Here is an 11,718-nt window from a genome sequence, read left to right on the forward strand (position 1 = left end):
AAGCTGCGAGGCTGATACAAGAAGACATCTGAGATGACATACGATTGGCCAGCGACTTCCGAAGTCAGTATGGGACTGCATGGCAGGCGGGTTATCTTTAATGTTCCAGACGACAGAAAGATTGGGTGACAACCACCGATGGCAATCAAACGAATATTATTGTTGGCAACACTTCGGAGAATCCGGTAGTTACAATTGAAGCGATTGCAAAAGGTGATGCACTGGTCTAGATTGTACAGGTCCCGATATGGGGCCACTTGGAAACTACACTAAACCTGTAATGTGTGTTACAGCCATCACGAAAGAATCACATGTATTGGAAGATTGTCGGAATGTGTTTTCAATGCTAAGATCATACTCCTGTATCTCAAAGACAAAGTAAACCTCGAAGCAGGGCAAAAATAGGTAGAAGGCATTTTAACATCGCTACTGAGTATTCATCCAGGAATTCCAGTCCCTATTGTACAGATTGCAGCGATTATATGACCTCTTCTTTTTCAACTTCGATCATACCGCTTTTTCAAGATATGTGTCACCAATTTGGACTAAACAATGATGATCAGCCATACCCCGCACTCCATCTATCAATTACAATCAATTTAGCACTCACCTATGAAGTAGCGAAGCGTGATAGGCATGAAGCTGTTCTTCCCTATTCATATCGAGGATCGCCTACGATCAAGAAAGACGATCATGTCAACTTCAAGTTCAGCTAGTCTTCGAGACGAAAGTATACTGACATGAGTCATCGTCCTACTCATAATAGGCCATTTCTCCTCTCCTCCAATCATAGGATTAAAAGGTCTCCTAACTCCAAACTCAGTTGCGGGGAGGAGCATGAAGTTATATGGATTATTTCGATCCAGCTCCGGAGCATTATACTGTCCAGGCGTAGAACCAATTGCTGTGGGAGGTTTACGGACGGGATAAGTGGGTTTGATATATTTCATTTTGTTTGGATCGGGTTGAGTGGGATGTCGGAATTGCCATAAAGCTTCTTTCTCTTGTTCCCTACGAAAGCACAGTATATCAACCACATAAGCACATGCTGCATATGTCAACGGATTTGCATCTGGTATTTGACATTCGAAAGAAAGTTGTACTCACTTCATCAATTTCTTTTCATATTTCATCCTTTGCTTCTCACCTTTCTCCCAAGCTTTCATACTGATTTTATACAACTTCTCTTGCTCCTTTGATTTCCTATTCCATTCTCTCTCTCTATCCTGATTCTCCTTGAATATCATTTTTTGGTATGAACGAGGTAAGTAATCGAAATTCTCTGGATAGTTGGGTACGAATCTTGGCATCTTATACGGGTTTGGCATCGTCGTTGGTAGAGCCATTTCTTCGGTAGGGGGATCAGATATGGTTGGAAGTGGTCTCGAAACCTGGTTCAACGGTGTTGATAAATGGCGAAGGATGAACGGTCATCGAGGTTTAAGCAAGTTGTACAGTAAGATATGAATCTCGTCAGCTCAACCAGAACGACCCATCATCATCGTCATCCATTCCTTTGGCGACGCACAGACATCACTCGATCGCTGATCAGCACTCTCACTCACCTTATAACCCTTCTTCTTCTTCATGCCTTTATCAGTATACCCGTACACGCTCTCATCCCATTCAATCTTCCTTCCAAACAACCTACTAAACAATGAAGGTTTCTTCTTATCATATCCCCATCCCAACGCCTCGGGATACTCACCACCACCACCACCACCACCACCCCCCCAATCCCTGCGCTTGTGAATGACCTGACAGACCTTGAGCTTGTGAATGAGAACTCATACCAGGACCGTTCTTGGTACCGTCACTCCAATTGACATTCTTAGCTTGACCTTGGGTTTTGGTGCTGGCCAGATAATCCGGCATAGGTAAGTTGAGCTGATCGAGTGGTAAAGCAGGTGGTTTGGTCATTGTGTTGTTGTTACCTGAAGATGATGGAAGGGAAGTTGGAAGACCTGTTGAAGATGGTTGAAGACCATTTGGACCTTGGGGGATCTTATTCTTTGTGGAGAACATTATATATACACACAGTCATATGGTGTGGTGACGATGGGTTGATTGATGGTCATGAGTCAGTCATCAGTACCACGAGTTGAGGAAAGGGCGTAGAGGACAGTTCTGACAATCAGTCTGTTCGATGCAATGCAGCACAACGACTTCGTGGGCTATTCATATGCATGTCAGTATGCTCGTATTGCGAAGTGATCAGACGATGAAGTGTATTTTGATGGTAATGCAAAAAGAACAATAAGAATCATTGTTATCATCATCTCTCAAAGCAGTCTAGTCCCCAGTTGTGTGTGCTTCCATCGCCGTCACACCACTTGCTGACCCTGAGCATCCTGCTACATCATCGTCATCTCTCGCTGCCGTTCATCTGTTACATATAAGTCACATCGTGATGGTTTAAAATACCAAGAATGGATATATCAAGTATATTATGCTGAATCTGAGTTATAAAGAAAGCATATCATCCACTACAGACCGATGAGATTGCTTTTAAGCACCAGTACCAAGGGAAGGAGGTAATGAGCTAGCTGGATCAGCACCATTTCCTCCTTTGTTGTTATCCCTTTCCCTATTTCTATCACCCCTATGTCCACCTCTACCACCACCACGACCTCGTCCACCCCTACCCCCTCTACCTCCTCGACCACGTCCACCTTTGAAATCTCGATCTCGTCTTCCACCCTTTTGTTGAGCATCGTTCAACTTGTCAGCAGCGAGTTTACCTTGGAAGTTGGCTCGTGTAGTCCAGAAGTTTCGTTGTTCCTCCTCTACAAATCATCAAAGACACAACAATAGGCATCAGTGAATTTCGAACGGGATTGGCATGATGGGATTGATAAACAAGACTCACCATCCATTCGTGCCCACTCTACCTCGGCACCACCGAAAGGCATCTTCTGCTCCTTGAGCTTAGCCAACTCATCATCCGTGATAACAGCAGCATCGCTCTTGGCGATGGTACCCGATTGAGATCCTGGTGGGAAGGCAAGGAAAGGGTTCTCAATGACTTTCGATACTTGAGCCTAACATTACCGTCAGCTTAATCTCTCAATAGACAAGGCTGAGAGGGAAAAACCAAAACTCGCCTTGAGATCTTTCCAATCACCGTTCTCACCATGATTGATGAATTTGACAGCAGCGTTATTCTCGAATGGGATCTTGGAGGTATCGAGGATCTTTCCGGTATGTCGATCACATTCTAACATGACACCTTTGTATTCTATAGTGAGTGGTTTGGGTTCCTGCGTTACATTCACCAATCAGTGATCAGATATACTGGCATAGATGGTTCAGAGTCTGACTCACCTCTTTCCTGGATTCCTTCGAATCCCTCTCTTCTCCATCTTCGTCCCTCTCCCTCTTCTTAGGGTTCTTCTCTCCACCTTTTGAGAAGCCAGGTCTGATTCCCACTACAGCAACATCCTCTCCAATCTTAGCGAGCGAAGGTAACATTCCCTTCTTAGCTTTGTCCATCTCCTTGAAAGCGTTGAACTTCCTTCCTGCATCTCGTGATTTGCCATCTTGTTTGCCACCTCGGTGGATTTCACTATCTGGGATACCCTTCTCCTTGGCTTTCATCTTTACGTATTCGTCCCTAGGTTAGACGATCCCATCAGTTCAGATCGGAAAGAAGCCGAACAGTGCGTTCAGACTCACTTTGACATCTTGGTCATCTGCTCGCCATCTTCAGTAAATTTAGGAATAGTTTCTTTTGCCAAGAAACTCTTCATATCCTGCTCATAGGCGAATTCAACGAAGACGGAGCCCTGTACGTATGAAATCAGCATATGTCAGTCAAATTTGCTTTATCAAAAAACAATCGACATGCTATAGCCTGTCGCTATACCGGTCTGCAGATAGGATATTGGACTCACCTTGAATTTTCCTTTACCTTTTCCAGCTGGACCTTTATCTTCCAAATCGGCTCTCCTCAATCTCACAGCATTAATTTTCCCGAACTGATCAAAGTAAGTCTCGATCTTTTCCTGTTTGTTATTCTCTGGATCATCTTCTCCGAAACCTTTCACATAGGCCGATCGAGTCCAGGCAGTCGCATTGGGTTCCAGAGGTCTTTTCCTTCTTACGTTCTCTCCGTCAGCTGATAAAGCCACCAAAGGATCTTTCCCTTCTTCTTGGATCTTCTTCTTCAATGCGTATACTACGAATGGTTGACCAATCTCCTGGAATTCCTTCATTCGTTTGAAAGTGAGGATGGTCTTGAGAGGTACCCAACCTTCGGTGTTGCAGCATGTAAGAGAGAAGAAGTATTTGTCGACTGGCAAGTTGGAATCGGAGAAGTAGAAGTAGACTAGGAGATCATAATATGATGTCAGCATTGAGCTGTGGTCGATTCTATAATTCTGACGTTGTGGACTGTCCCGAGACTTACTTTGCTTTGAGGCTTTCTCAAGCGATTCCTTCACTTCGTCTTCGTTTTTACCTTCTACAGATGGGAGAGGACCCAATTCCTCAGCTTTTACCTCTACAGCTGGTTCTTCCTGGACGTCTACTTCCATAGCAGCGGCGGTAGCTTCAATCTCTGGTTTGGCTTCGGACATGGTGGAGGGGTGATCCGGTGTAATGCTATAAGGTATGGGGGTGAAGACTGAGTTTGAGGTGGTTGAGTTTTGATGCACGAGTTAGCAAGCTGGCTGCAGACTATGTGTGCTTTTGAATGTACAGTGAGGGTGAGGTACAATGAAGAAGCTGGATGGGATGAGATACTAGCTGTCTATCTTCCTGATGCATGCCTCTCTCTGTGTGACCTCTGATTTCTCAAAATTATTTAGGAGTAGGTTGAATCCTTGGACTGGAACCAAAATAAAAAACACGAGGCATCCTCACTTGACCATATCTCCGACGGATTTATGAAGTGAGTGGCAAATGTGGCAGTGGAGGATGTCCACCTGCGCAAAGAATCATTCCAGCCATCTTAGACCCTGAAAAGATAATATCGAGCGAGTTGATATACTTCATCCATCGAGATGGCAATCCGACTACCTCAACTTTGCTTAGTCCACAGTTCATGTCTCATGAGCGAACAAGGCAAGCGGATGTGATCAGTATGGGTATGGTCGATGATGCGTAACGTACTGACTGGCATGAATGGTTTTTTTGATCTCTCACTGATCATCTGCTTCCAATTATTCTGATTCTTTCCTACCTAACCACCTATACATTCTTTACCATCGTCATACACCTAGCTGCAGGTCAGCACACCTGCTCTCAAGCATATTGTCACCCAGTGAAATAACTGCTCGAAGTTGAAATTTAGCAAGTGGTTACAAAGGACCTCTCGAGGAGGATACATTCGTCGCCAACTCTTCTCATTCATTAGATCAAGTCTAGAAGGAAAGAGGAAAACGAGATGACCACTAGATCAAGTATGATACCAGCGGCATATGCTATTGCACTAGCTTCCATACCTGGAGTATGGGCCATCACACCAAGTGCAAGATGGGGACATCAAGCGGTCTATGTCAAGTCGAAACAGGCTATGTACGTGGTAGGAGGTGAAGTGCCGACTTCAGGTAGTCAAATCACCAATGAAGTTTTGGTTTTGAATGTGAGTTCATCATCTCAGCCTCGCTCAATCTACAACCATCTTATACGAAAAGACCAATAGTCCATACTATGTGTGCTGGATGGACAAGGTGCTCATCAATGTCATCTACGCTATAGCTAAACTCATCCAGCCCTACCTTCTCCACTGGATCCTCAGAGGGTCTACCGCCCCACGCCTTCGGATCAATGATCGTTACGGCCGACGGTTCCTCGCTAGTCGTGACTGGAGGAATTACCTCGTCATGCGATAATGACGGAACGACCCATACTCTGAGTTTGAATGATGATGAGGGTTGGGTGACAGCTTCACCCAAAAGTTTTATCAGGCGGAGAGGAGCAGGAGCGGCGTATGTCAAGGATTCAAGTGGGAATGAAGATGTCATGATTTTTGGAGGTATCGCAGATTCTTACGTCTGTTGTAAGTGATCGTTCACTCAATTACACGCATATGGGATGAAACTCCCTGGGAGACTGACGGTTATGACTTTCCAGCATCTTCAACCTACTCATACCCGGCATCCGATGTGATGTCCCTCCCTCTGGGCTCCTCCTCACTCATCTCATCTCGAAGTCTCCCTTCGTCCCTCACCGGATCCGATCTGGCTGTATCAGATTTTGCACTCACCGCCAGTGCCGATGGAGATAAGATCTATCTGACGGGTGGTCAGACTTCCTCAGGAGAATTCGTAGATATGACTACAATCGGTATATGGGATTCAACAAATGGATGGAAGTCTCAAGTCACCAGTGGTGATGTACCCTCAGGTAGGGTTGGAGCTAGTTTGGTCGCCCATCCTAATCTCGACATCCTGTGAGTTTACCTTTGATCGACGTACGAGAATGTCCGCTTACAACTTGCGATACTATAGGATCCTTCATGGAGGTTCGACTGATTCTTCAGGCACTTCATCCAATCTCCTCTCTCTTCTCAATACGACAACCTGGCAATGGTCCGCCCCATCCGACCTCCAACCATCCTCATCATCCGCATCTTCCTACCATTCCTCGATCATTACCGATCAGGGAGTGATGATCACTGCTTTCGGTCTCGCATCGAGTGGATCTCCTAGCTCCGATGTCTACTATTTGGATATGAGAGATCCTACCGGTCCTAGTGGGTGGTCATGGAAAGACACCTGGAGTTCGGAAATGCTCCAGGCCTATTCAGGCTCAAGCTCAACTTCCAATGTTACTACTACCACTGGAGGAGGTGTAACAGCTGCGAAAGATAATGATGGAGGGATGTCATCTAAGAAAATCGCTTCTATTACTGTACCCATCTTAGTGATCGCTCTACTCCTTTCTCCAATTATCATTTACCTTATTAGAAGACGAATGAGGTTGATCAAGAAACGAAGGATGGCCAGACATTTTTCTTTCTCCTCTCAAGAAGACGAAGGGTTCTTTAATGGTCCAAGTAATGGTCTGTTCTCGAGGTTTTTGACCAGAAAGAATGAGGGAAGGGATATGAATGAAAGACAAGGAAATTATCTATCTAGAATGGTTACGAGATTATCATCAAGATCAAATTCTGAAGAAGATCACGATGATATACCTTACGTCCCGCCTAGAGAGATGGTAGCAGTGACAAATTCTAGATCAGTCACGTTCAAAGATTCACCTGAAATTGCGAAAGACAGACAGATGAATTGGGAAGAAATCGATTTTGGCCTCGGTAAACTCGACGAGTCAAGACATGTTTCTTCTTCCTTTAACCAACCAAATAATGGTACTTCATCTGCAGATGTTCAATCTCCTTTCGGTGATCATGCTACTGCCCCCGTCTCATTCCCTATTCCTCAACCTCAATCTCAAGGATATACCAATGAAATGCTTTACAGCGACGAAGCTATTTCCCCTCCTTCTGTCGGTCGTCTTAACGAACCTAACAATCTATCTGTCAATTACCCAGCTATGGTCCCTACCTCAGCTTCAGCCGTCGGAGGTTCTGTCCCTATTAGCGGTAATGGACAAAGTTGGGACAGTCTAGCTAAGGAATTAGAAACCAAACCTGCCTTCCGTTCCATTTCACCTACCGCTCAACTTCGATCTCATGCCCATCCTGCTCCTGCCTCTACAGGTCCCAACGTGGGTGTTGTAGCTCCAGGAGATATTTATGGTGGATTGAGAAGTGAATCTCCTCGACCTAATTCTCCAGCACCTTCCATCCCACCATTAGACTTCCAAACTCAATCTGAACCTCGACGACCAGCCTCTGTACTATCCAATCGATCAAACGTCTCTGAAAATGGTACGATCAGACTTGTCAACCCCAACTCTCCCTCTCAACGAAGACCCGAATTCTTACCTTTCCATCAAACCCCTCAAGGCAATAGATCAGTCTCCCAACCTATCAGACACCTTGCCGGATCAGCTCCTTTGAACAGAAGGGGATCAGCCAATAGCGATACTTCCCCTTTATCAAGTGGACAAACTACGCCTACACCTAAAAACAGGAATATTTCATTCAGTTATACTCCCGGTATGAGAACTGCTTCCAACCCCATTTCATCAATTGGATTAGGTAGTCCCTCTGGAAACGGGAGTCCAGTCAACGTAGAGAGGAGATCGAGCTTACTGAGAGTTGTTAATATTACTGAAGATGGAGAAGGACAAGGACAAGGTGCTGGAAATGCTCTCTAGAAGGATGTCGAATCGTCGAATCTGGCTGGACCAGAGTAGACTTGTTGGATAATTAATAAATACAATAACAATAATAAAATGTTGATCTACTTTGATATATGTGATGCAACTTATGGACATTGAACGATTGGATTTCTCCTTGACTTGACTGAAGATACCCTTTATGATGATGTTGTGTTCTGCTTTGTGCAGATATGAAGGTGGTCTAATCCTTCTATCCTGCTCAGATGGACAACAGCTCCAAATACAATTCAGTATCAAGCACTTAGTCTTGCGGTTTCATAGCTTTATCTGAATTGTTTGGCATTCGTTCAGGTGGGGTGGGTGAGATTTGGGGTTTGTCATATTTACTCGTTTATCTCGCCAATCTCGCATGTATCGGATCAGATGAAAAATGCGTCCACCATCGGCCCATTACCAGTTATCCCATCTCATCGCATCGATCCCATTCTCCTCAATGTCTTCATCTTCCTTGTCCATAAGTTAGCATCATCATCAAAGTCACCATCTGTGTATATGCCCCCCTCGTAACATCCAAGACAAGTTTATAACGTACCTTGTCGATACTATACACCAAAGAGTACTAATATCTTTCGAAAACACTCCGCAATAATCTGGTGTATATCGTAGAAGAAGAACACAGGTGGGATATACTATACTTGTTTAGGATATTCGGCCAAAGAAGCTGTCTTCATTGTGTATGTGTATGATAGTCTGATAGAGGAATGACAACCCTACCAAATCATGAACCTATAAGCAGCGCCATCGATCATGTTAGTTCTAATTCACCTCAAGATGAAAAGCGTAACAAGAGTGAAAGCGGTGTGAGGATGAAGAAGATCTGTATACTCAAAGGTCCTCAGAAAGGTGATAAAACCCCTTGGGGAATCAAGGTATATACAATTATGCCCATCATTGAGGGCTTTGAGCTGACGAATGACTTGAATCCTAACGTATAGTGGAGAAGCTCAAGTTGGTTCATTACGACTGTTGTCACTCTGGGTGTCATCACAGATATATTGACCTATGTGAGTCCTGGTCAATCGACTGTCATTCATTTGATATACATTGATACTGGTACTGTCTAAAATTTTATTGAACAGACTATCGTCGTCCCTGTCTTGCCTTACCGCCTACAATCATTAAGTTACACCAACATCTCAGCATTAACCTCGTGGTTATTATTTGCATATTCGATCGGGATCTTCATCTGTATGTTTCCCCCCTCTCAATGTATCTGCATCTCTTGCCTAATCTTCTATCCATAATCGGCTGGTTATATTTGACGAGCTAACTACTGCCTTTGTACACTTAGTCACCCTTCCCGTAGCTTATTTTTTCCACAAATATCCTTATCGACGCTCTCCCCTCATATTTGGTGTCTTGGCACTTATCATAGCTGTGATTTTGTTCATGACCATCAACACGTATTGGGTTATGGTTCTAGTCAGGTTCATACAGGGCGCATCGAGTACAGTTGTCTGGTCAGGTGAGTCGTCGCTTTGGAACTACAGCCTCCCTCCAGCCTGCTATGCGTGATTGATATCATTCGTGTCTCAATCAGTGGGATTCGCTTTAATGTGAGTTTTCTTCCCGTTCTGCTGCCGATTGATCACCATGGGAGGGGAATTTGACACCACCTGCTTGTCAGCTGCGAGAATGTACCTGAAAAGAACGTGGGTCGCCAAATCGGATTTGCCTACTCCGGTGTATCCATCGGAATGACCATCGTGAGTTCTTTCATCCTTCTCATCCCAATCGCTTAGAGTTGAATTAATCCCATCTTCATCCTCATTAGGCTCCACCAATCGGAGGAGCATTGTATCAACATATGGGATGGCATGCTCCCTTCGTATTTTGCATCATCGCACTTGCCATTGACCTAATCCTGCGGCTCTTGGTAATCGAGCAAAAAGACTTGCGAGAGTGGGAAGAACACAATCATGCTGAAACTCCCGATCAAGTTGAAGTACCTTCAGAGCGATTGATGGAGAATCCTGATCCCAACCTAGCGAACGAATCAATGGATGCACCAACGACTGAATCGGGACAGATACGAGAGAAATCGGCCGAACCTATAGTAGAGCTTTCACCTTGGAGGGTGATACTCACCATAGGTAGCTCGGCTAGAGGAATGACGGGGTTCTGGGTGACTTTCGTATACGGTTTGATCATTGGTATATATGAGCCATCGTGAGTAGTAGTCGTCCTTCATATGGTATCCTCAGATGACGAAAATGATCAGCTGATCGAATTGGGTAATTCGGTTGACAGTTTGACTCTCCGGGTTCAAGAGGTATGGAACAAGCAATCCGATTTTGTTGGTCTAGTATATTGTGAGTGGATCATAGTATATCATCAACATTTCGGGCTCTGGCTGACGTCCACTCAAGTGGCTGCTGCTGCACCGACGTTCATCACCGGGCCAATCATTGGTGCTCTAGCCGACAAATATGGATCGGAATTTATAATGTTACCTTGTCTCGCATTTGCTTTGCCCTGGTTACCGCTTATGATATTGAAGAAGAGTTTGGCCGGTTTTATAGTCCTCTTTGCGCTTGCAGGTAAGTCAGGCGCTTTCCTATTGCAGCCGGCATGGCTGATTATCGGAACAGAGGTCGCTTTGCAATGCGCTTCCGGTCCTGCTGGGTTGGAAGTCACTATAGTCGCTAGGCAAACCGTCAGTATATTCATTCTTTCTTCGATCTTGCTTGCTCCGTCCCATGTGCTGATCGAGAGACTCAACGTGTACAGCCCGGTATTAGTGAGATACGTATGTCCCTATCTCTTTGATGCCGTTTGATATTGTGCGGCTGACGACCGAACAGATCAATTCGCCGCTATGAACGTTGCCTTTGGTCAGTGTCTCTCATACCACGTCCACTGTACTTTGGGTGTTGCTGGCTAACATGATTTCTGTAACTGGCAATAGCAATCTCAACTTCGATAGGTGCAGTAGTCGGGGGACAGATGTACGATCACCTCCCAAGTGGATGGGCAGCGATATGCTGGTAAGTCTGCTCGTGTTCATCTCACTTGACAGATCGCTTACACAGTAAACTTGGTTTTTTTTTAATGATCACTTGTATTGTCAGGTTCGCATTGGGAATTACAGCTATATCGTTACCATTACCATTCTTCTTTTCCGGTAATAAGACTCTATATAGACGTTTGGTAGATCGCGGCAAGAAAGGAGATAGTGGTCAAAGTCAGTCTGATGGGCCAAGTGTATAAGAAATCCCATATCACCTCAATTCAACTTACAACAACAAATTGGCAATCTTTGGTACACCTATTACATACATTACTATAATAACCATTCAACTGAATCTAACGCACTTCTCGTCATTCCCAAACTATTCAGCGAATTTTGCAACGATAGACTCGTGGGATAAAGGATAGGTATGTTATGCTGAACAGAAAAGGGATCATATCTTCTTGTTGTTACGACAATCACCATATCACAGTTGTCAATCATACCTCTCATGCATT

General features: G+C 44.6%; 4 protein-coding genes across 4 annotated transcripts; 2 read left to right on the forward strand and 2 right to left on the reverse strand.

The window, feature by feature from the left end:
* Positions 1 to 532: 532 nt before the first annotated feature.
* Positions 533 to 2,025, reverse strand: I203_102539 (uncharacterized protein; the record flags this gene model as incomplete). The annotated part of the gene is made up of 6 exons (XM_019146832.1): positions 533 to 545; positions 611 to 672; positions 741 to 1,011; positions 1,108 to 1,391; positions 1,566 to 1,650; positions 1,709 to 2,025. The coding sequence occupies 6 exons, from the start codon at positions 2,023 to 2,025 to the stop codon at positions 533 to 535; spliced, it is 1,032 nt and encodes a 343-aa protein (XP_019003382.1).
* A 483-nt stretch (positions 2,026 to 2,508) lies between these two features.
* Positions 2,509 to 4,577, reverse strand: I203_102540 (uncharacterized protein; the record flags this gene model as incomplete). Its single annotated transcript, XM_065517124.1, has 7 exons — positions 2,509 to 2,786; positions 2,870 to 3,041; positions 3,105 to 3,260; positions 3,325 to 3,613; positions 3,676 to 3,785; positions 3,894 to 4,327; positions 4,409 to 4,577. The coding sequence occupies 7 exons, from the start codon at positions 4,575 to 4,577 to the stop codon at positions 2,509 to 2,511; spliced, it is 1,608 nt and encodes a 535-aa protein (XP_065373942.1).
* Positions 4,578 to 5,386: 809 nt separating this feature from the next.
* I203_102541 (uncharacterized protein) lies at positions 5,387 to 8,226 on the forward strand (the record flags this gene model as incomplete). The annotated part of the gene is made up of 4 exons (XM_019146834.1): positions 5,387 to 5,584; positions 5,701 to 6,001; positions 6,076 to 6,394; positions 6,453 to 8,226. The coding sequence occupies 4 exons, from the start codon at positions 5,387 to 5,389 to the stop codon at positions 8,224 to 8,226; spliced, it is 2,592 nt and encodes an 863-aa protein (XP_019003384.1).
* A 725-nt stretch (positions 8,227 to 8,951) lies between these two features.
* I203_102542 (uncharacterized protein) lies at positions 8,952 to 11,460 on the forward strand (the record flags this gene model as incomplete). Its single annotated transcript, XM_019146835.1, has 14 exons — positions 8,952 to 9,119; positions 9,186 to 9,254; positions 9,330 to 9,438; positions 9,542 to 9,715; positions 9,791 to 9,806; positions 9,878 to 9,956; positions 10,025 to 10,419; positions 10,501 to 10,562; positions 10,620 to 10,790; positions 10,842 to 10,906; positions 10,981 to 10,999; positions 11,055 to 11,084; positions 11,159 to 11,237; positions 11,322 to 11,460. The coding sequence occupies 14 exons, from the start codon at positions 8,952 to 8,954 to the stop codon at positions 11,458 to 11,460; spliced, it is 1,575 nt and encodes a 524-aa protein (XP_019003385.1).
* Positions 11,461 to 11,718: the final 258 nt, after the last annotated feature.

The sequence above is a fragment of the Kwoniella mangroviensis genome (genome assembly GCF_000507465.2).
Source record: "Kwoniella mangroviensis CBS 8507 chromosome 1 map unlocalized Ctg01, whole genome shotgun sequence".
NCBI lineage: Eukaryota > Fungi > Basidiomycota > Tremellomycetes > Tremellales > Cryptococcaceae > Kwoniella > Kwoniella mangrovensis.